The sequence below is a fragment of the Salvelinus alpinus genome, chromosome 5, assembly GCF_045679555.1.
Source record: "Salvelinus alpinus chromosome 5, SLU_Salpinus.1, whole genome shotgun sequence".
NCBI lineage: Eukaryota > Metazoa > Chordata > Actinopteri > Salmoniformes > Salmonidae > Salvelinus > Salvelinus alpinus.
In genome coordinates, this window is record NC_092090.1 from 38,772,595 (window position 1) to 38,796,591 (window position 23,997).

General features: G+C 42.9%; 1 protein-coding gene across 1 annotated transcript in view; it reads left to right on the forward strand.

The window, feature by feature from the left end:
* The window catches only part of LOC139576072 (protogenin A-like), a 41,556-nt gene extending 18,921 nt beyond the window's left edge, over positions 1-22,635 (forward strand). Inside the window, exons 4-19 of the mRNA XM_071401721.1 lie at positions 55-188; positions 344-640; positions 742-901; positions 1,364-1,611; positions 3,251-3,415; positions 4,314-4,619; positions 6,554-6,742; positions 14,891-14,986; positions 15,097-15,283; positions 15,501-15,628; positions 16,252-16,422; positions 17,527-17,703; positions 18,001-18,124; positions 18,252-18,393; positions 18,524-18,637; positions 18,776-22,635. Coding sequence (XP_071257822.1) covers positions 55-188; positions 344-640; positions 742-901; positions 1,364-1,611; positions 3,251-3,415; positions 4,314-4,619; positions 6,554-6,742; positions 14,891-14,986; positions 15,097-15,283; positions 15,501-15,628; positions 16,252-16,422; positions 17,527-17,703; positions 18,001-18,124; positions 18,252-18,393; positions 18,524-18,637; positions 18,776-19,189 — 3,052 coding nt within the window. The 3' untranslated portion in view covers positions 19,190-22,635. The remainder of the gene's footprint in view (positions 1-54; positions 189-343; positions 641-741; positions 902-1,363; positions 1,612-3,250; positions 3,416-4,313; positions 4,620-6,553; positions 6,743-14,890; positions 14,987-15,096; positions 15,284-15,500; positions 15,629-16,251; positions 16,423-17,526; positions 17,704-18,000; positions 18,125-18,251; positions 18,394-18,523; positions 18,638-18,775) is intronic.
* The last annotated feature ends 1,362 nt before the right edge of the window (positions 22,636-23,997 follow it).

The window sequence follows — 23,997 nt, forward strand, 5'->3', positions numbered from 1 at the left end:
TAATATCTATGATGTCAGTTGTATTGATTGTCTTTGTGTTCTTGTCTGTCCCAGAATCACCATTTTGCCCAGCGGCGTTTTGCAGATTTACGGGGTGGAAAAAGGGGATGCTGGGAACTATCGTTGTGTGGCGACCAACATCGCCAACCGTCGCCGGAGTACAGAAGCAACCCTCACTGTCACTCCAGGTGGGAGATAGTGGAGAATTAGCACTCTTTTCAGATTTAAACATAATATATTCACAAGCATTGCATCAAACATTATAAGCCCAATAAAAGCCAAGTTATATTTATGTTGAGTAGTGAAGTGGGCACCCTGGTCAAATCCTGTCTCCCCTCCACAGCTCCAAGCCCCAAACTGCCTCAGAGGCCTCGTATCATCGCCGGGCCCCAGAATGCCACTGTGTCCCTGCACCAAAGTGCCATCCTGGAATGCATGGCTACAGGGAACCCCCAACCCCTCATATCCTGGAGCCGAGCCGACAGCAAGTCCATCGATGTTTTCAACACCAAGGTGCTGGGCAATGGCAACCTCATCATCTCTGACATCAAACCCCAACACGGAGGAGTGTACATGTGCAGAGCCACTACCCCTGGCACACGCAACTATACCATCGCCACAGCCAACATCACTGTGCTAGGTAAACACATGTTAGTCGTCTGTGTAGAGCTCCTATAAGTGTCAGTTGTTATTACAGACATCGTTGGTGTTTGTTACATCTATGACGTTTCCCTTATCCAGCGCCTCCGTCCTTGGTGGAGTGGCCGGAGAGCCTGACCCGTCCGCGTGCGGGCACGGCCCGCTTTGTGTGCCAGGCTGAGGGTGTTCCCCTGCCCCACATCACTTGGCTGAAGAACGGAGAGAAGGTCCACTCCAACGGACGCATCAAGATGTACAACAGGTCTGAGCTCTAACACCAGATCGAATGTAGCTAATAACTCTGCTCCTGTTTGTCTCCCTCTCAATTGTTTATTTATATGATCATCCCATTGTTTTATAAATCCCTGCCTCCTAAACACCAACCATATTGTATGTTCTGCTGTATGTTAATTGAAACATAATCCCTAATTCCTTTACCCCACAGGTAAGTTGTCTTTGTTGATTGGAAACTCAGTCCCAATTAAAAATTCATCAGCCCTTCCCTACAGAAGAACGGAAGCTGAATAATTTACAAACGTGCTAATGGCATTTCAGTGGATTTCCCACTAATTTGCTTCCTCTGCTAGTACCACTGCCTTGGCTTGTTAACGGTTTCTGATTTGAAAGAGAATGATAGAGCTGGTAAGCGACTGGTTAAATATTGGTCGGTGAAGCTGGAGGAGGGACAGAAGTCTAATATGGCCATGTGTGTTTTGTCCCACAGTAAACTGGTGATCAACCAGATCATCCCTGAGGATGATGCCATCTACCAGTGCCAGGTAGAGAATGAGCAGGGCTCTGTGCTGTCCATGGCCCGGCTCATAGTGGTGATGTCAGAGGACCGGCCCAGCGCGCCCAGGAACATCCGGGCTGACACTGTATCCAGCTCCGCCATTTTGCTGGCCTGGGAGAGACCACTGTACAACTCAGACAAAGTGATCGCCTACTCTGTGCACTACATGAAGGCTGAAGGTGAGATATGATGGCCAATTCAGGGGGAGCCTCTTCCATGTCTTGTACCTTTTCAAGCAGAAACTCTTTTTGATGTTGGCAGGAAATAGTTAATGTCGTATGTATTAGGGCATTCCATATTAATGGCCTTGGTAGCCACAGGAGTTAACAGTTAACACTGTTTAGAGTCCTGAATGCTCCGCTTCCTCCTTGCCCCCAGAACGGAATGTGGGAGATTGACCATCTGTTGTTAATAGTTGGTTGCTGGGCAGAGGTCAAGGAAAAGGATGATTACTGCACCGAAGAAAGAATAGGAGCTTGCTCTGTACAAATAGGACTGGCCTTCCATAGGCGATCTCAAGCCCTGTGCATGGGTTTTAAAGGTGCAGGAACACCCTACACTAGATGAGATGCAGGATAGACAGGAACCGATCACAAGAATACAAGGGCTGCACTGTTGTCACTAGTCACCCCAGTCAGTGACTGCTGGACCTTTAGCTTTCCTGGGAACCTGTATTGTTGATGAAGAGGCACCAAGAGTCACATTCAAACAATGTAACAGTTCAGCACAAATGTTATCCAGTTCATTCAGGCACTGTTGTTCATCGCCGGCTATGGAATACCATTGTATAGGCCAAATGTACGAATTCCATGCAGCAAAAGAAACACCTGCTAGGCTGTGTAAGGATAAGGACGTTAACGGAAGTAAGTTAGAAAACCTGCCCCTTTCTCCTTAAATAACTGGCGTCTGTAAAGGATTTGGTGCACTTGATTAAGATTACGTGAAACATTCTGTCCGGTCTCAGAGAATGGCTGGCCGTTGAGATTGACAGGAGTGGTAGCACCGAAGAATTCTGCACCTGAGGTCTCAGACACAGAGCCTTGGCACTAAATGGAGGTTCTAATGAAAGAAGGAACTAATTAGTCTGTGTGTTGGAGTGTGCTAATCCAACAGAGGAGATTCTGTCAAGGCACTGGGACAGTGTGAGCTGGACTGGGAGGGAGGCTTTGTGTGTCTTTTCAGGGAGGTTTCCTGGGCCTTTCAGGCCCCTGGACAAGGCCTTTTCTGTTTACTCTCAAGGATCTTGTTTACCGGGTCAGAAATCAGGCTGGACGATTCAATACATCCTGGCTACAAGTGAGTCTTTTGTGGGACCTTCCTAATCTGTGCTAATTAAACTGCTATTAGGCTCAGCCAGCAATGTGGGAAAATTGAATGCTGGAATTTGGCTTGAGCAATGTTGTCTATAAAAGGGGAAGGAACCAGTTTGATTGAGTTGACACTTTTTGTATATTGTACATACTGAATGGACCAGAAGCTCACTGTTAGAGACAGATGTACAGCGTAATTTGTAAGAATCAGGCGCCTCAGACAAGGAGGTTCCTAAAGCCAAAGTGATTATGTTCTAATTGCTCTGTATACTGAGAGAAATCATAGAATGATGATTATGGAAAGTTATCAAAAGTTGTCTTTGTACTCAGAATGTATGCAAATCTTCATATACCCTTTTATGATTAGGTCCCCCTTTAGTGTCCTAAAGAGTTTGCATTGAAGGATCAGATCCCCTCTGAACTCCTTGCCTGTACATGCAGCTTACAACTCTGTGGGTGGTAATTGATTAATTGATTAAATGTGTTTCCTTTTCTTCCCTGAAACCAGGCTTGAACAACGAGGAATATCAGGTTGTCATTGGCAACGACACAACCCGGTACATTATTGATGACCTGGAGTCAGTGCGGAACTACACCTTCTACATCGTGGCCTACATGCCCATGGGAGCCAGCCGCATGTCAGACCATGTGTTCCAGCACACCCTGGAGGATGGTGAGGCCTCGTCGTTAGCTCCCACATACACAAACATACAGTCTACCCTGGCCTTTATCGGGCTGTAACCCAGGGAAACAGGTAATGTGCAGCCATAACTGTCACCCCAGGATGAATAAAAACACCCCCAGATGAATAGTAAAGAGAATGCTTCATATTGATCCTGTAGTCATTGTGTAAGGTCTTCTATCACTCTAATGGAGGACTCAGAGGATGTTTTCCAGTGTGATTAAACAGTAATGAATAGACTGTAGGGAGTGTGCAGTACTGTAGGTCCTGTAATGAATCTAGTGGGGTTGACCCCTGGCTGTCTAATTGGGGTCGTCTCTAAGAGGTGCGCCAGAGGAATAGAGGAGTCTAATAAGGAAGGATTATATGGTGGACCACTTGGCTGGTTAAACATTAGTCAGGCTGATATTTAGAGATCAGGAATGACCCTCTCTACTATAATCTAACTCCCCACAAGGGCCCTTCACAGTTCACACCACCCCATGAAATGTTTCTGTACTGTGCAACCATGACCACCACTTATGATCAAGGATAATTACATTTCTTTCATATTCCACAGAAAAGAACTAGCCTATTGTCCTTGACTAAGGGAATATCTGTCACATGATTGCATACCAGTCTAAATCAGGTCCCATCTATTTATTGTGTACACTTGCAGACTTACTGAATTGATTTTCCAGTATGACTGAGTGTGATGCACAGTGAGCTGATTTGTATCTCTGGGTTTGTTCATTATAGTCTCAGTAGCTAGCTGTTACCTTTGGTCCCCAACAAAACACGATACAAAACAACCATAAATATAGACAGAAACCAGAGACAGTAACACAGTAATGAACAAGTTGGTGACTGTATAAGCCTCTACATGACCACTCTGTCTCCCTCTCCACAGTGCCCCTGCGTGCTCCAGAGCTCAGCCTCACCAGCCGCAGCCCCACAGACATCCAGGTGTCCTGGCAGCCCCTTGCAGCCAAGCTAAGCCGCGGCCGGGTGTCGGCCTACCGCTTGTCCTATCGTACCAGCGCTGACCAGGCCGTCACCCAGCTGGAGCTTCCTGGGGAGATGACCCAGTATCTCCTGGAGGGCCTGCAGCCCGACACCATCTACCTCCTCCGCATCGCTGCAGCCACTAGCGTGGGCTGGGGGGAACAGTCAGCCTGGACCTCCCACCGCACCCCTAAGGCGTCCAGCGCCAAAGGTACTTACACATGCTCCTCAGTAGTAGCGATGAGTTATTGGCTGCTCCCTGATGGTCCGATCCTCCAGGCATTCAGACATGCACATGATATTTTTTCTGAAGTTAAACATGTTCTCTGTGTGTCCCAGTCTTATGACTAGGTTGCTGCGTGCACATATGATGCTTTTACAGATATGATTACAACTGTATGACTTCTAATCAATCAAAGTCAAAAGACATACGTAAGCCATAACATGAACCGGAATTTCAACCTTAGATTTGTAAAGCTACCACATCACAGAAATAAACATGTAAGGCCTTACTTCCTGCCTTACTTCCTGCACTGACTTATCATGCACACTAAAACCATCATGCCTTGCAGGCCCACAGTGAGAGCACACTTCCCTCTACACATAGTCAATATAGGAGCAAAGAGGCTGGATTATCTCTGAACCTTTCGTCTTCCCAGTCCTCTGCTGAATGTGTGAGAGAGAGCCATGAGAAGAGCTTGCTCTAATAATCTTGTTAAGGCATTGCGTTTGTTACTTCATGACCTTTGGCCCTCTCTGTCAGTAACATCAGAATGGCTTCAGTCATGGGTCATAAAAGAGAGGCCTCTGGGTGGGAGGAATAATAGTTCTGTTTAGAGCTTCATCTGAGCCTCAGGGGTGGGGGAGGGGACTGCTGCCCTCTCTCTCGCTCTGTCCTTTTGGAAACAAACAGGATCTTTTCTAGAATTCTGCCAGGATCATGTCGGCTGAATAGGCATTCTGTCAGTAGAACTGAGGACCTGGCTCATCTCTGCTATTGTGTGTTTGTGCCTGGTTGTGTATCTGTGTGTCAGGCTTGGGCATGGTATGGATGTGCCTCTGGTTGGGGGCTGCAGGCTGGGAGCCCGTTATTTTCATCAGGTAAAGCCAGTGAGCAGCTGGGTGGTGAGCATTCCTGTTTTCAAGGAACAAGACAAGCTACAGAGTCAACTTGCTCCCAGCCTGCCACCCTGCATCTCTTACAATACAATAATTTTTGGTGACTTTGCCCCTATTTGTCCAGCAAATTATTTCTGGGAAATCTAAATAAGCATGTTTCTGCCATATTAAATGGTTTACTCTTAATAATTTGGGTATCCCAAACAAATGTGTGCCTGAACAAGTCCTTAATTTGTTAAGGACTAGCTAACCTTTCTTTATAAATAGTTGTGGACTGTCAATAGTAGCAAAGCTCTCAATGGTATCTGAATATGAAGCAAATTGACCTTTATGAGCACATTGGTGTGGCCTGGCCATTGGACTTAAGGTAAAGAAGGCCTGATCGGGTAGCGGGGGTTGGGTGTGGGTTGGTTTCATATACTCCCTTGACTTGGTACTATTTCAGATGAGCTGGTTAAAATAAAGACATCTGAATAAAAATGAATAGTCATGCAGGTTGAACTCTGTATATAAGTAGTACACATGACATTTAAAAAGAGAGATTCTGTTTGAACCTTACATCCTCAGAACTGTACTCAATAAATCTAATTGTATTGGTCACATACACATATTTAGCAGGTGTTATTGCAGGTGTAGTGAAATGCTTGTGATAAGAAATAACACACACACACAAAAAAATACTGCAAAGTTGCTTAGTAGCTAGAAGCAGAGCTGCCATCTCTTCACAGAACAATTACATTAAATAAATACTCAGATGTTTACTGTGACTCTAACCACAGATCTCTCTTTGTGTTTCCCCAAAGGGACTCTAATCACAGATCTCTCTCTCTTTGCGTCTCCCCACAGTGACTCTAACCACAGATCTCTCTCTCTCTCTCTCTTTGCGTCTCCTCACAGTGACTCTAACCACAGATCTCTCTCTCTTTGCGTCTCCTCACAGTGACTCTAACCACAGATCTCTCTCTCTTCGTGTCTCCCCACAGTGACTCTAACCACAGATCTATCTCTCTTTGTGTCTCCTCACAGTGCCTCTGGCCCCTGAGCTACAGTTGGAGCCTCTGAACTGCACCACCATCATAGTGCGCTGGCAGCTGGCACCAGGAAACTCTGTCAGCGTCCAGGGCTACAGGCTGTTCTACCACGAGGAGAGCCAGGCTGAGAGTTCCCCCATCCAGCTGCGTGTCCAGGACAACAGGCACACCATTGGAGGCCTGGGTGAGTAGACTCCACATAGTACACCCGCCCTATGATCTCACATTGTTGCTGATGACATTTGTCTTGATTTTGGATTTCAATTGCAAGATTAAGAATATGTTCTAGTCAATGCATGGTTACACAATGAAAGTCCTCCTTAAATTGGATTTGGATCAAAGATGCTCTTAAAAAACATTTTCTGTGTCCTCACCAGGCATGTTTAAGGTCTTTTTAGGATCAGAAAAGCCCATTAGTTTTGCAAGGACAAAGTATTTTCATGTGAGTTGTGGGGGCTCATGTCCATAGGTCCAGAAAGAAGCCAACCCCCCATGACCTTACGGCCCTGGCCTGGTTTCCAATGTATGTCCCCCCAACAGATTTAGAAATAGCTGCTAGCTGGGACTGAGGAAGGGGTGTTGGGGGCATATGCTGGTTCTCTGGCCTCTGGGTCAAATTCATTTAGCCAAGTTGGAGAGTGTGGAAGGAAAGGGAGTCCCACACTACTGCAGTGGACAACTGACCATCTGTGGCCAGAGGAGGTCAGCCAGGTGGCCAGCAGCTGAATTTTGAATCAGGAAGCTCTGGCACTAGACCAGGATTAGAAAGCATAAGGGGTGGGGGGGGGGGGGGGGGGGGGGGTTAAATACAGTATGTGTCCCCCAATACCTTTTTGTTTTCTTGCTACAGTATGTGTTTTTTTTTGTCATGGAGGGGTCTTACTGTGAAGGGGGCGATAAATATGACTGCTGAAACTTCCCCCATTTTGGCACCAGCTGTTGTTTAGAATGACACAAGGCTATAGTATTGAGTAGGTTTTAAAGTGCTGTACTTTATGAAATATTTGTTGTTTTGAATGGATAATTATTTTTCAATAGAGAATATTTTTATAAAGCTTGAGGTAAAATCTATTGGAGAGATAGAACATATGAAGTCTGGCTTTTTGTGTACATTCTCCTTTTCCTCATGAACCACATTTTCCTCCTGGAATAATGAACATAGTGGACAAACAAGTTGTAGTAATGTGATATAGATAGATATCACAAAAACACACTTACTATGCCTTGGTTTTTCATTTGTCTCTCATTGAAACAGTTTAATGACCTCAAATGTGCCTGTTTCATAGAATAGCTAGCAGAGGTGTATTCCAGGGCTGTCTTTAGAGGAGAGGGAAGCTGTTCTTGTGGAGCAGATTTATGGTGTGTTTTATGACTGCTGTGATCAGAGCATTTGGAGGAGCATTCACATCAAAGGCTTTCATTGTGTTAGGCTTTAAGGGCCAGAAAAGAGACTTAATTGACCAAGAGTCAACCAAATTCAGCCCCTGACCACTGGTAGCTGAGCTTTTCTGTAAATACATATCCATGGAATGTGACTTGTAGTATGACATGTTGAAGAGAAGTATGCATCTCATTTATCTTCCCAAAGGTTTCCCCCCTCAGGGGAGATACTTCCTGTTGGAGAGGAGACACAGCAGTTTAATTTGTCACGTATTACTGTCAGTGTCAGATAGGTTTTAGGTACGATTTCAGTGCCTGCCCATGGCACCACATTTTTACAACGTTGATTTCAGTAAGTGGTGTGTTAAACAGAGAAACAGCTTCAGATAAAAAGACTGACTTGACTCAGTTTTCCCTTCGGATATGCTTTGGTGAGTTTGGTGTGACATAGATAATAATAATAATAAACCAATATGAGAAGTGTAACATTAAGTCATTTTTTCTTTTCGTGGAGGTGACCCACATCTCCAAACAGGGTATTTTAATTCAAACGGGGTGTTCTCATCAATTTGGGTCTGCTTTAATGTCCATGTTTGCCCATAATTGAGTAGTCCCTGTCTCGATTTGACCTTCCAAGGACAGAACAGCAGTGGAAAGGGCATTTCCCTATTGATTTTGTTCAATGTTGTTTGAGTGACAAACCATGACTTATGTCCTTTAATAAACTATACATATTGTGCCCGGTAGGACATTGTTTTCTTACTGACTTTTAATCAGTCTACTTACTATTGAATTGATTAAATGTTTTTCCATTAGAAAACAGTCTGGATTTGTCTAATAACAAGATTATATGCCCTCCATGGCATGTCTGAAGTAGAGAGCAAAATGGAGCTTCAATTAAAATGTTAATTGGATTTTATCCAGGATAAAGGATTAAGCTGTAATGTCTCTGATAGTAATGCAATTAACAGAGGCTTTAACTTTAACTCTTTACTTCACCCAAGGACACTTGTGACAGTCACACAGGTTTGGAAACCACAACCACACACAGCCTAGAGAATGTGTTCGATCAGTCAGGGATTATGAACAACACCAATCTTACTGAGTGACTTGATAAGTATTTCAGATCCCTGGGATCTAAATTCACTTGGCTTTGATGTGGTAAAGACAACAAGCCAACCGTTACTGTATTATTGAGTGAATGTTGCTCTAAAGTGCACAAATAACATACCTCTCTAACAGAAAAAAGACATGAACATGGTTGAGTTCTAAATGTGTAGTAGAAACAGACCAGCTCTGCTCTGGCTATTACTAAATGATCTCTTAAGACCATTCCACATGACTGAAAGGGCTCTCTAAGTTAGGAATGTGAGAGGTTGTAGCTCAGTGTATAAATGACATGGTGTTGAAATACTGAGGTCCTCCCATTCATGTTTATTCTTCCTGTGGCATAGTCACGGTTGAAATACCTCCCATACCTGTTGGCACCAGGACTGGGTGTACGGTAGTAGATTTATCTCATAGCGTGGGGCCACCTTGCCCATCGTGGAGTGGTCTTTTCTCTGGGAAAACATTAGTTATTGCATGCCTGGTGTCAGATAAAAGATAGATGGGTATTAGTGAGCCCACTACATCAATAAACTGTGTTTGCCTGTGTGTTTGCCTGTGTGTGTGTGTGTGTGTGTGTGTGTGTGTGTGTGTGTGTGTGTGTTTGCGCGTGTGTGTTTGCGCGTGTGTGTGTGTGTCAGAGGGAGATATACGCTCCCCCTATGGTATATGCTGCTTTGTGGATCATTGTGGGAGTTGACATTTATAGCCCTGGCTCAGACCCTTCTTGCTGTGGCCTGGGAGGCCATTCTCAGGGGAGAACAAAGCCTTAGGGGCCTGCAGGATCTGCAAAACGGCTGTAAAAAATCAGGTGACCACAAACAGCTCAAGAATTTCCCCACAAATACAAACTGGCATCATAATTTATGGGGAGAGCAAAGCCTTGCAAGATTAACCCAACAGGCATGACGGGAAAATGAACCAGCTTCACTTTGGTGCATCTTTACGCAATGACAGTAAGGGTTAGGCAGATTGTGTATTATTCTGAGGAAATTAGTTATGAACTTTTCTCAAGCAAAGTGAGTAAGGCACAACAAGTTTGATTGATGTTAGTTTTTGTGATATCTAAGAAGAAACATTTGGCCTTGAATCCACACACAGGGGGATTATTGCCCTTTATTATGTGGCAACTGAAGCATATCTTATCTTTGTGAGGGATTTGGTGTTGTTGAATGAGCCAGGGCTAACACACATTTCCTTTTGACCAGGGTTTATTGTGAGTGGCGGTTAGTGCAAGCATGGTTGACTCCATACAGAGGGGGAGGTTTGTGTGGACACCTCTTATCTTCAACCATGGAGATCCCTGATAACCTTACCCAAACCATGTGTATTACTCACAGATTTTTTAATTAACACTTCAATACATTTCCATGAAGTAAAATTCCATATTTTCTCCTAAATTGCTTACAGAAAACTTTTGCAAGTTCTGAATTTATTCAATTTTCTGAATTTATACAGAAAACATAGTATAACCTTAGGTCACTCCTATGTTTCAAAGAGCAGTTAAGCTGAACAATTGAGCTTGCTAAAGCTAATCATGCTTTCATTATATCGGCTATGAAATTGCCCATTGAAGAGTTCTGCTCTCTCGCTTCACCATTTCCTCCTATTGGCACTATTTATCGTCACCTATTAAGTGAATTTTTATTTTTGTCTCTTGGTGTTTTTTCCCCCTTTTCTGCTCAGTTCCCCTGCTTGACCCTCCCCCCTAAGAGCAGTGTCCATAACCCTTCCTTTGGCAGGATTTAGCTTGCCCAGATTCCATGTCAAAGGTCATGGCCCAGATGTCAAAGCCTGCCCACTCTCGCAGCCCCTCTCCTGCATAATTACTGCAGGCCCATTGTGCTGTGGGGCTGGGCTGGGTTGGGACTGTGAGACCCTGACTGCTCCTCTTCAGAGATTGGGGCCGAACAAAAGCCCCTGGGACTGTCCAAAGCCCGGCCAGCCTGACTGTGGACACCAGAGTGGACATGGGACAGAAAAGAGCTATGCTAGTGTATACTAATTCATTGTCTTTTCCTAGAGAAAGTAAAGATATAGGAACCTCACAAATATGTGCAATTATTTTCCTATCGTTGTTTTCAACAAACAAGAACTAATTAGCATAACTAAATGTTTTCTGTAGCAAGTGACTACAGTAGCCTAGTCATTGACCTATCTATAATGTAGAAATATAAAGAGAGAAGGTTCATATTTTTATGCAATCATATTATCAGTAATATATTTTGATCCAATTCTAAGTTGTTGTATCTAATCTTTAGAGGATACCACATAGAATTTAAGACACTTTTAAGTATTTTTTCTCCCCTCCTGCAAGTCACTTCTTTATCTTTCCCAATTAAGGCTTAGGGAACGGAGAAAGGGCAAGGATTCTGAGGGAGAAAAAAAGAGGCTCAACTCGTATTCTACACCCATGACCTCAGATTCCTTCTGAGTTTTATCTAGGCCTGACCTGCTGGCTCCATTGAAACTCCTCAGGGCTAAGGGTCTTAGTGGCTCAAACCACACCCCTCGGACTCTCCTCTTGCCCATCCCCCTGCCTCCCATAGCCCTGACTCCACCCCTGGACCCTCCCATAGCCTCAAGGCCCTCCGATTGATCCTAGAAAAAACACAGTTGTTTTAGCTCTTGGAGCATAGTAAACATGATGAAATGGTTGTTCAACAAAGTGGTTGGATTTTTCACAGTGACTGTAATTGCCTTTTGATATGTTCAACTCTTTTGAAGATATAGAGCCTGCTCATCATTACAACATATATTTTCACACACATGCAGTGAATATGATCCTCTAGCAGTTTGTCAGATGATCAACATGGGTTACCCTTGGGTTTAGATAATCTAATGTAAGGTTTCCCAAACTCGGTCCTGGGGCCCCTCCTGGGTGCACGTTTTGGTTTTGCCCTAGCACTACACAGCTGATTCAAATAATCAAAGCTTGATGTTAAGTTGGAATCAGCTGTGTTTTAAAAACATTTATTTCACCTTTATTTAACCAGGTAGGCCAGTTGAGAACAAGTTCTCATTTACGACTGTGTAGTGCTAGAGCAAAAAACTAAACGGGGGGCAGGTCCAAATTTGGGAAACCCTGATCTAACTGACTACCTTTTATTTGTCTCTGAGACATGATCACAGAAACTGTTAGTAACGTAGAACTCATAAATGACTGCTTCTGTGACTGGAACTGAGGATAGGCATGACTTGAGTTTGTATCCACACTCCTGTGCTCCTCTCAACGTATGTATCCTGTAGCACAACCTAGTGTTCATGTTCTACACTGCATTACTGTTCCATGGCGAAAGGGAAGGGGGATACCTAGTCAGTTGTACAACTGAATGCATTCAACTGAAATGTGTCTTCCGCAACCCAACCCCTCTGAATCAGAGAGGTGTGGAGGGCTGCCATAATCGACATCCACGTCTTCGGCGCCCGGGTAACAGTGGGTTAACTGCCTTGCTCAGGGACAGAACGACAGATTTTTACCTTGTCAGCTCGGTGATTCGATCCAGCAAACTTTCGGTTACTGGTGCTCACTATTCCACTGATACTAGTTATGTTATTAGTAGCTGTACATCTTCTCATGAAGTACTGCGATCTAGCTGTATAATTCTGTAAAGCATAGATGGCGTTCTATACAGCCTACTACACTTACCCCCCCTCTTGGTTGGATAATGATGTGTCATCCCACAGCCTCTTACGTAGGCCTATGGTAAGATCTCATGTAAGGCCGTGCAGCACTTCAGTTTCCTCTAGACTTGTTAAGAGAATTATGTTCTCAAGGTTCATAAACTGAACTTCAATTGAACTACTCGGTCTGCTACCAAGAATTTGTAAGGTTCTTGTTGAAATGAAACAGACAGAGGCCAGTCTACAATAGTCAGCAACGTTTATTTAGGAGAGCTCTGGTCTGTTGTACAATTTATTTTATACTGGCTTCTCACGCACACACATTCACACAAACATACGCACCCACATTCACACTAACATACGCACACACATTTGCACACAAACAGTAGGTATGCACACACTGTCCTGCTACCCAGCCGACAAAGATTAGGGACCGTGAGATTTACTCCCCATCCTCCCTCAAGATAGGGAGACCCTGGGAAGTACTCTCAGTGGCCCCAGCCAAGGTCAGCACCGAATTCTGCTCAGACAGTCTGTTTCTAAGATACTATAAAGACATAAACATTAGCTATATTGTTTTACCCTAATTCTGACTAGAACTACACATGTATTGATTATAATTGTATACATTCTAATCAATTCCATACAATTATATGGTTTCAGGGTGGAATATTCTAATCATTCAATTAACAGATAAATCCCATTAACAAGACTAGACTGTATTTCAGTGCTGTTTCGACAACTGATGACTGAAATACAAATCAATATGTCCCAGTGTTTTCAAAATAAACATATTGAACTAACACTCACAGATTGAAGCTAATTTGTTTAGATTCCTCTGCTTACTCTGTGTGTAATGATGGGTGACATACTTTGAAATATTGAAGAACCTTGGAATTCCTAGGAGGCAGTAAGTCATTAGTTTGATAGATCCTCAGCTATTTCAGCAAGGTCCTCATGGTTGCAGCAGGAGCTTCCTGTAATTGCCTGTGTACTGATATTTTAATACACTGCAGCCGGTTCACCCAATACAGCTATACTCTGGCTCAACCAATTTTTCTGGAATTAGTTATACGCTCCAGCAGGTGTATCTCACTGATCATCCCTAAAGCTAAAACCTCATTTGGACGCCTTTCCTTCCAGTTCTCTGCTGCCTGCGACTGGAACGAATTGCAAAAATCTCTGAAGTTGGAGACTTTTATCTCCCTCAACAACTTTAAAAATCTGCTATCCGAGCAGCTAACCGATCGCTGCAGCTGTACATAGTCCATCTGTAAACTACCCACCCAATTTACCTACCTCACCCCCCATACTGCTTTTATTTATTTACTTTTCTGCTCTTTTGCACACCAGTATCTCTTCTTGCACATGATCATCTGATGATTTATCACTCCAGTGTTAATCTGCTAAATTGTAATTATTCGATTTATTGCCTACCTCATGCCTTTTGCACACATTGTATATAGATTCTCTTTTTTTCTACCATGTTATTGACTTGTTTATTGTTTACTCCATGTGTAACTCTGTGTTGTCTGTTCACACTGCTATGCTTTATCTTGGCCAGGTCGCAGTTGCAAATGAGAACTTGTTCTCAACTAGCCTACCTGGTTAAATAAAGGTGAAATAAAAAAAATAAAAAAAAATACTATTGTTACGCACAAGACAGGGTAATAACACATTAATATGATGAAGTATTACCTTTCCAACCCTATCCTCCTTGTCTGAATATGTCATGCACAGTAACCTGGTTATTCCAGGATGACAAGAGATCGTAGTCTAGGAGACAAATTATCCAATCAATGCAGATATGAAGTGAAACATTTGGATAGTGTTTGGCCTAAACGTTTTATCAGTGGCCTGTTGGGTACAGAGAGGACATTTAACTTAGCAGCGTTTGTTCTACCTGGGGTCTGCAAGGCCACTGACTCTGGCCATGTGATTGACCGCTCTGTCTTTCCTGCGGGGGGGGGGGGGGGGGGGGGGCATTGTCTTGTGGTTTAACCCCCCTGTCCTGGAATTGAATAGGACTGACCACTGGCACTCTCACAGCCCACTGGTTGGAGAAATCACACAGCCTCTGGTTCAGTGTAATGCCCCCCAGTGGACAGACACGCTCACTTCCACTGGTCAATTTGAGGTGAAAGTCTATATGATGTTTGCAAAAAAGTATACTATACCCATAGGACTACAGTGAAAGAAATGTAAATGTTGTTATTTTTAGACCCAAGAAAGAAGTACCATGTGAAGCTCCTGGCGTTCAGTTTCATAGGAGATGGCTACCAGGCAGACCAGACTATCAGCACCCCTGGATGTGTCTGTAAGTTCTTCACGTAAAGCAATCAACCATTGTCTATTGAGATAGATGATAGTTATCAATCCTTCAACGCATGAGTACCTCTAACATAAAAAAAATTCTGTGTGTATCAGCGGTTCGTGATCGTATGGTGCCCCCTCCGCCACCCCCTCACCACGTGTATGCCAAGGCCAACAGCTCGTCTGCCGTATTCCTCCACTGGGGGCGTCCAGCCTTCACCTCCAGCCAGATCGTCAACTACACCATCCGCTGTAACCCTGTGGGCCTTCAGAACGCCTCCCTGGTACTCTACCTGCAGACGTGAGTGTCCTATATAATACCTTCCTCTTCATACCCCATAGCACATAGTCATTTAACTGGATAGAGGGCGCTTAGTATGGTCACATAACTCAGGGTAGCACTGTGTACGGATTTAAGAATTTGCAGGTCAATTGCCAAAGTATTGGATCTGATTAATAATCTCCATATACAGTATATGTTCTAAATCCATTTTTGTCATTGTGGTTCTCCTCTACAGTGCTGAGAAGAACATCCTGGTCCCGGACTTAGAGCCCAACACCAGGTATGAGTTTGCTGTCCGCCTGCACCTTGACCAACTGTCCAGCCCCTGGAGCCCTGTGGTCTACCAGAGCACTCTGCCTGAAGGTGAGCACCAACATGGCTTCATACAGCAGCACATGCTGTATAGATTAATAAAATATACTCTCACCCTTTTTGGGCTCCGATGGTACTTCCTAGCCTACTGAAATAGAATACTTACTGGAATTATTGTGCCTGTCTTAAAACTGTTTATCTCCCCAGGACTCTCGCAGTCACGTAACCATAAGGCTCTGCATTCTGCAAACAAATCACAACTAGAGCGCAACCACTTGACAGAGCCTTGCCAATGAGCTCTCAGTTTCCCTCTAATGGGGTTTTGCTCTTGAAAGGATTAGAAAAAGACACACAGGAAAAAATTCATTGAACTGCACAGTAGTCTATATGCTCACTCTCACTGCATTATTACACATATCTACACATCTCTAGGGAAAGGGATCATAAGCAAGGGCCATAGCTTGTGAGATGTAGTTATCCTTATGAGTGATATCAAAGAACCTTCTCTGATTAAAATGTCGCTTTGGTCTAGGCCCTGGTTCAGGCATACATTTTCAGTATTCCTCAAAACTCATTACCAGTTACGAAGAGCATTTTTTTTTTTTTTATGGCAGTTGTACATCTTCATCAGCGATTTAGCCTCAGGGTTAAAACTGGCATTTTTTCTTCCCCAGCACCTACTCTGCCACCGTCAGGTGTGAAAGTGACTCTGATCGAGGACGACACAGCGCTGGTGTCATGGAAACTTCCAGATGAGCCCAACTTGGCGGTGACACGTTATACCATCCTCTACGCTTCCAGGAAGGCCTGGGTAGCTGGAGAGTGGAAGGTGCTGCAGAGGGAAGGTGAGCCAAAGAGAGCGAAAGAGAGCGAAAGAGAGAGAGAGCGAAAGAGAGAGAGAGAGAGAGAGAGAGAGAGAGAGAGAGAGAGAGAGAGAGAGAGAGAGAGAGAGAGAGAGAGAGATTCACACAATACAGGCCATTGGAAATCAACTAATTTCTAATTTCATCCTCTGATCCATTTCTGTATTTGTCACTAGTCCTTGTGATCTCAGGTTGTTCTTAGATAACCCCCTCCTGTTGTCTTACCAATCAAAGGATGGATTATATACTTGGAGCTTTGATTTAGCACGGGGGGGGGTATGATCTGTTTTTGTGGCTTTAGGTCCAATATTCTCATTCTCCTCTTTTAAGTGAGTGAAGGACTTCAATCACTCAAGATTGTAATCATTCAACCTGAAACACACTGGTCAAGAGTGCTGTAGTTACTATGGACTACTACCATATAGTTAATGTGGCCATAGCAACACACACATATGTTTTGTGTACCCAAAGGCCTGACGTGTGGCAGTAAGTATTACTGGCCAGCTGCGAGAGTGTCCAGCTCCTGGGTAAAAACACAGATTCTGGGTAGCATAGGCGTAATTGAGAGCAGATGACTCCAGGAAATGTGAGGCATCTGATCTTTCCTTTCTAAGCCACAGGTGAGGGGGTCAAAATTGAGGCTGTTCACAAAGCCATCCTGCCTTGCACCAGCCCCCCACCACTGGAAATCAACCCTGTTGCCCAAACCGTTACTGCAGGGGAGCTGGGTGGTATTGGGGGGGGTTAGAGCCCTCTGATCCCTGACCCTCCGTCCTTTGCCTGACAATCTGGTCACAAATATCCCCTCATATGCCTCAGGTTTTCATGTGTTTTTTCCCCACTGAGTTGTAAACCCCTGTTCTTCATGGGTCAGTTGAAAATGGGAGAGGAGCAAAAAAAATCAGGCTTGACATATTTCCTCCAGTTAATTTATTTAGAGATGAATTTGAACAGCTATATTTATTACCACGTGGTGAATGACAACACTGCAGCGTGTTAAAACAATATTCACATTTCCATGTCCTTTTATTGCTGAGGCTCAAATGGGTTGACATCGGTCACTAATGACATATTTCTCGGTGATAGGGAGCATCACCATGGCTCTACTGGAGAACCTACAGCCGGGGAACATCTACCTGGTCAAGGTGTCCGCGTCCAACGATATGGGAGACGGGCCGTTTTCACACACCGTGGAACTGGCCGTGCAGAATGATGGCTCCACCTCCGGTCACAACCCCAGGCGCTCCCATGGCTCAGCTACAGGTTAGTGACTAATGTGGTGCATACTTGGTCTTTCTTTCATTGACTTTCATGACACGATTCTTCTTGTTGTCGTCACTTGACCTACTAGATGTAATTCAAATTCAATAGCTTGGCCTGCAGCCTTGGTCTCCTGCTAAATTATTTACACTGTAATACATCTCTGTGAATGTCAGGGGAGGTGATTGCCAGGTGTATTGATTTTGATACACAGTGTGGAGATGTAGAACCCACACAGAGCCTAGATAGGAGTGTATGTCTCCTATGGCTGTCTCATCACTTGTGACAACTGTCTTGCAGTGTTCTCTAGTGGCTTCTACCACCTGGACCAGAAGTCGATGACAGGGATCATCGTGGGGGTTTGCATTGCACTGATCTGCATCATCATCTGTGCCTTCATCCTTGTCTGCAGAGGCAAAAACAGGTAACCCTTTTAACAGATTTAGTGTGTTGTTGTAACTTGATATGAGATTACTTTTCTGACTGCCTAGTTGGTTTGCATAGAACCTCTTCTGTTATTTCTATATTAATATTGTATGATTGTTTGACAGGAAATCGTCAGCTACTAAAGCCATCAGGCAGGAGGCTGGTCAGGTCCCCTCTGCTTCGGTCCACCTGGGCTCTGAGGGCCAGGCTGAGAATGCTGATGTTATGGTGCCAATGATGAGAGCAGACCACTTCATTGATGCCAAGGTAAGGGGATATGGCTCTGTTACGCCCTTCCTTTCCTCTAACATTTCCTCTTGCATTATGTCTCCGAAGTACATGGAAAATAACCAATGTAGACAGATTCAGAGCACTGCAAATTTCATTTAATTTCCAGGGTGGAACAAATCTGATCATCAATAGCCTCGGACCAGTTTATCCAATCACTGAGAAGAGAAATAAGTGGTTTTCCTTCAGTAATCAGAAAATAATTAATGCTAAGAACAGCCAGGTAAGAAAGATAAATACAAAAGTGTTCAAGTAAAATAACATTACTTAAATAGAACATAATCGGAGGTGAGACCAGCAGATATTCCTCCCTTTATCCATTTTAATTCCCTTCTTTGTTCACCCTTTCTTACTAACTCAGATCCAGAGGAAGAGCCATGGAATCTGCTCGTACCAGCCAGGAGCAACAGTGCTGTGCTACGAGGATGAGTCTCTGTCGTCACCCAACCAGCCCACCTCCCTGCAGGTCCTGTTTGGCCCACCTTTTGACACAGAGGGCTCCTCCAACAGCGAGGGCAGCCACGAGACAGGCGACTCGGGCCGTTACTCTCACGACGAGACAGAGATGACCAACCTGTCCTCTGGTCCCGGCAGCCGCCCTGCGTCTCTGAGAGAGGAGAGCGGGGGGTCATTCTGCAGTCCTGCCCAGGAGAGTGAGGGGGAGCTAGGGGAGCAGTCTCACCTCAACCTGGAGATTGGAGACTCCATGGAGAAACCGTGCAACCATCACCACTATCAGGCCCCAGACAATTCCCAGCCTGCACTTTCTCTCTAGCAGTCTGTGTGACCTCCCATCAATCCCCCAACCCTAAACTCACTCCACTGTTTTAAAAGACAATGAGCAGAAATCCAAATATCCAGGTCTTTGGAAAAACTGGGCTCTGGTTTGGGTTCTGGTGATTTCTATCAAAGAATCTTCTAGTGAATGTGTACTCATTTTATTTTGATTCATTGTTTGTGTGTATGTGTTTGAAAGAAAAATCTCACCCACCATGAATGTTTCAAGAGATCGTCAAAATTGTGAAATGTGACTTACATTTCTGACATTATTTAAGAGTTTATCACTGGAGCAAAGTGTAGAGTGAGCCCTTCATTTGCTGATGATCTACCTCAGTTTACCTCTTGGTAAACTCCAACTATATACAGTATTTAATAATAACGACTTATACCTGAACTATGTAAGGGGTCTCTTCCTTTATGGAACAACTGATACTTCCTGATGGCAATAATTCATTTTTGCTAGGTAAGATTTGTCCCGTATTCATTTTCCTCCTTGTTTATAATGAAGTACGGGATTGTAAGGGTACTACAGATCTCAATTAAAGCTTTGTTATTTTCTTCTTTATCACAGGTTATTTGGACTATTTCTCAGGTTACTTTACAATAAGCTTTGAGTGTTCGGCTATGGTAGATTAAGGGCCAGTACAATTTACTACATAAGTTGCTGAAATTCAATAATAAGCCAGTATGACACAATGTACTTTTCAGGTTATCCATAGTGGTTAAGACATTTTTTTTTGTTGTCAATGTGCAGTTGCCCTTGCAATTCCTGTTTTATACTACCTCTTTTTAAGCATTATTTTGTTGTGTTATTATTTTCCTAAACTCAGGGAACAAGGTTTAGTACATTTGAAAAGCCATGTGTAATGTTCCATGGTTGACTGACAGGGTATCTTCTTAGTCCTGAACTGCTCATTGTAGAGGGTAGTTGCCATAGATCTGTATTGAATGTATCTCTAGAACATTGTCAGTTACGGTTCAGAGCCTTGTGATGCCCCACTCACAGGTGGAAAAACTTTAGTTTGAATTCAGTTGGAATAATGTGTCTGTGGTATGGCAAGCTATCTTTTTGGTTATTTTGGGAAAGAACATAACAAAAATGCTTGTGTCGATGTGTTTCAATACAGCAGACCTTAAAAGCTTTATAAATGGCCTTAATGGGGAAAGAGACCCTCAGATGTCGGAGACAAACAGAAAGGATCATATACCAAAGTCCGATCCATCTGAGGTCCAACTCTATGACACATGGGGATGGGAGAAGTGTGAAGAATGATTGTTGAAAACCAAAAGCGTTAAATCAGTGCGATGGAAGTGAATGGAATGAATACCAAAAAAACATTTTATCTCTAAAGATATCTATATTTTTGTCGACGTTTATGTACTACTGAGTACAGATTCGAGTTACTTTTGTTCTTTAAGTAGTTGATACTTCACCATAGAGTAGAAAAATAAGTTTAGCACTTGTCAGATTAGTTTGATTTGTTGATCACAGCCAATGTGCAGCGGTGACTGATGCTATCATCCAAAGTAATTGTTTGCTCCCTCCATTTGCTTTTGATCTCTCAGCGGGTTCCTGGGAAAATTACAATGAGGTTTTTCTCATGTATTAGACCAAAAATCTAACGCAGATCAGCTGAGATGCTGCTTCTAAGACAAAGCTTTGCACATGTGTGCCCCCGTTCTGTGACCAACTGAGTTGAGATGCGGGTCCTCTCTCAGAAAGTGCCCCCAGGATTTTGGGCCCTTGATAATGGTTAAAATGACAATTATAATCAATGTCATGCACACTAACCAAATCACCCTATTATTGGTTTTCTTTAGAGCTTTACTGTTGCAACTAGATGTGTACATTGTAGGGGGAAATTCTATTCCGGAGCTATATACAGTATATTATATTGATTCTCATCCTACATTGCAACAGTATTTTCAATCAACGGATTTCTAACTAATAGGATGACAGTTTGCATGAAGTGTGACACAATCAGTTTTACTTTCTTTTGAATGGCAAACAATGTATACCAAAGAATTCAGTTCACTGTTGCGCATTAGCAAGAGATCCATTTAGACATATATCTCTGCATGATATTTTCTCATTTTATTTGGTTCCAAAAGCTTTATCCCCATTTAGGTTTTGATTACTACTTAATAAATGGGTGTCTATTAGACCACAAACCAAGATGAAAGTGGTACACAATTAGTGCTTTTAAACATGCATTGTTATTTGTCATTGAAGCAAAAAATAGACAGATTTTTCTACATTCTTTTTTACTTTTTCTCACTGGAAGAGAAATATATATTATTGTTATTTCAATGGGGTTTCATATACCCCAGTTTTGAGAAAGTACCAACTGAATTTAGTTTTTTCCTAGATGCCTAAAATGTATTAATCTTTGATACGAATGTGAATACTTCTTTAAACTGTTGTAGATGATCATTAGTCTGAAAAGCTTAATAAAATGTCAAGTTCATATTGTATATGGAATATTTTAGTTGTTTTTGCTTTTTATTTACATGTGTAGTCCTCTGCATTGTTATAATGTCCGGTGACTGCAATCCAACTCTGATAACTAAAAGCTGGAATAGACAAGTTATTATTGAGCATTTGCAGTAACAGTATTGTTTTTGTCTTTTCAATTGTGATAAAGAGTAACCATAGGGTTCTCATTCTTATATATGTTTTCAGAATCAGAATGTTGATTAGGGTTCTGCATTCTCGTATTGGTTGTGAATGTCCAATAAGTGATATACCGTCTTCTACCTCAGGTTCCTCTTCCAGCTTTTGATAGAGATGTGTTGGATGCTATAGTCAGAGGGGGTCAGTGTTATGCAAGAGATGGAAGAACGAGTGATGCAGATCCAGTCCTGTGTCTCTTTAATTTCAAAAGTTGTGTTCTCTTTTTTTCCTGAACATGTGAATATAAAAGGGATGAAGTGGAGGACTTGGTGTGAATCATAATTCTCTGGTGCTCTGAGTCCCCTTTTCTTCTGCAGTCACGTTTTTCTGTAAAGGCTGTGCTGCTGGCTTTAGCTGCAGTGGTGGAGCGCTGTGGGTCATTTACAGTTAAACTCAGGGGAACCCACAGCTGCTCCACAGTTGTAGTGAGAGTAGCTTTGGGACACAACATTGGGAGTCTATGTAACCAATACACACTCTCGTTGTTGTGTTTCAAAATTATAGTGAGAGGAGGCACAGGCCTTGAAATCGAATGTACCTTTTGTCATTATTTTGTGTTAATGTTCTGTTTTTCTGTTTGCTCTTTGATCACAACACCAACAGCTTTTCTTCAAGATATTCAAGCAAGCCTTGGTCCTTACTACAACTTTCTTCATTACAAAAATGTTATAGCCTACTTGTCCAATTAAAGTTTAAAATAATTTAAACAATAAATAATTCTGAGAATGACTGATTGAGTTTAAATAAAAATAAACAATGTGAACTTCCTTGCACGTATTGGTATGTCTGTCCTCACCAATATCAGAGTATTATTATAAAACTATTAGAGACTGTATTAGAGTAACTAGTACATTTAGTACACACACACACACATCAGCACTGACTATAGGTTAATTTGATATTGTTGTAGGTGTATGCAATAGCTAAGTTAGCTATGCAAAGTGCCAGATAGGTAACCATTTACAGTAACTGCTGTTAATTTTTCCTCAGTCAATAAACACCATCAGTCGACAAAAGATGTAGCTAATCTGACCTTTCTGCAGCAGGTAGCTCTGCCCAGGCAGCTTTATCTTGTAGCAGGTTTAGGGACTAACTTACTTACACTAACTACTACTAGCTAGTATGACTATAGGATAGCCAGTAACCAGGTACGGCTAGCTAGCCAACAAGATAGTGAGAGCTAGCTAGCCTACTAGCCAACTTTGTTCAGTTGTTGTTGAGTTTGTTCTATTGGCATGCAACCTTTATAATAAGTGCTGCATCTTAGCTAACATTAGTAATTTTATCTTCCTGTCACACTCACACAATCAAATCCTTTCTTTGTGCTACCGACCTAGGCTGTAAACACCCCCCCTAAACAATGAATATTCTATGAGGGGGTGTGTACATCTGGGTATGAACAAAATAAGAAACAAAAATCCCAAAATGTAATACATTTTGTTGTTATTTGTTTTCCATTATTCCATGTCCAACTTTGACACAATAAATGACAAAATACATTGACTTTCTGTTTTTCCACTCGGAAATCAAAATAACGAAATGTACACTTGTAAGGTCATGTCCTTTGGTCCATGTTGTGACAATGGTCGTCTTCCGCACCGAACTTTGGAACTTTGGGTCCAAAGACTGAAGGCTTCCTCTTGTAGTCAGTTAAAGGCCCCTCTGGCATTATCTTTTTTATTTTATTTATTTATTTTACCGTTATTTTACCAGGTAAATTGACTGAGAACACGTTCTCATTTGCAGCAACGACCTGGGGAATAGTTACAGGGGAGAGGAGGGGGATGAATGAGCCAATTATAAACTGGGGATTATTAAGTGACCATGATGGTTTGAGGGCCAGATTGGGAATTTAGCCAGGACACCGGGGTTAACACCCCTACTCTTACGATAAGTGCCATGGGATCTTTAATGACCTCAGAGAGTCAGGACACCCGTTTAACGTCCCATCCGAAAGACGTTATATTCAGTTATATTCAGGTATTACAGTCCATCCAATCATTGGTCTTCCCTTATCTGAAAAAGCAGCAGTTAATTACTGTTAATGGATGAGAAACGTCAATACATCGATTGTTTAACCCCATGTGTATGACAGTAGTGCTTCTGGAGAGATCTGTAACCTACAAAAA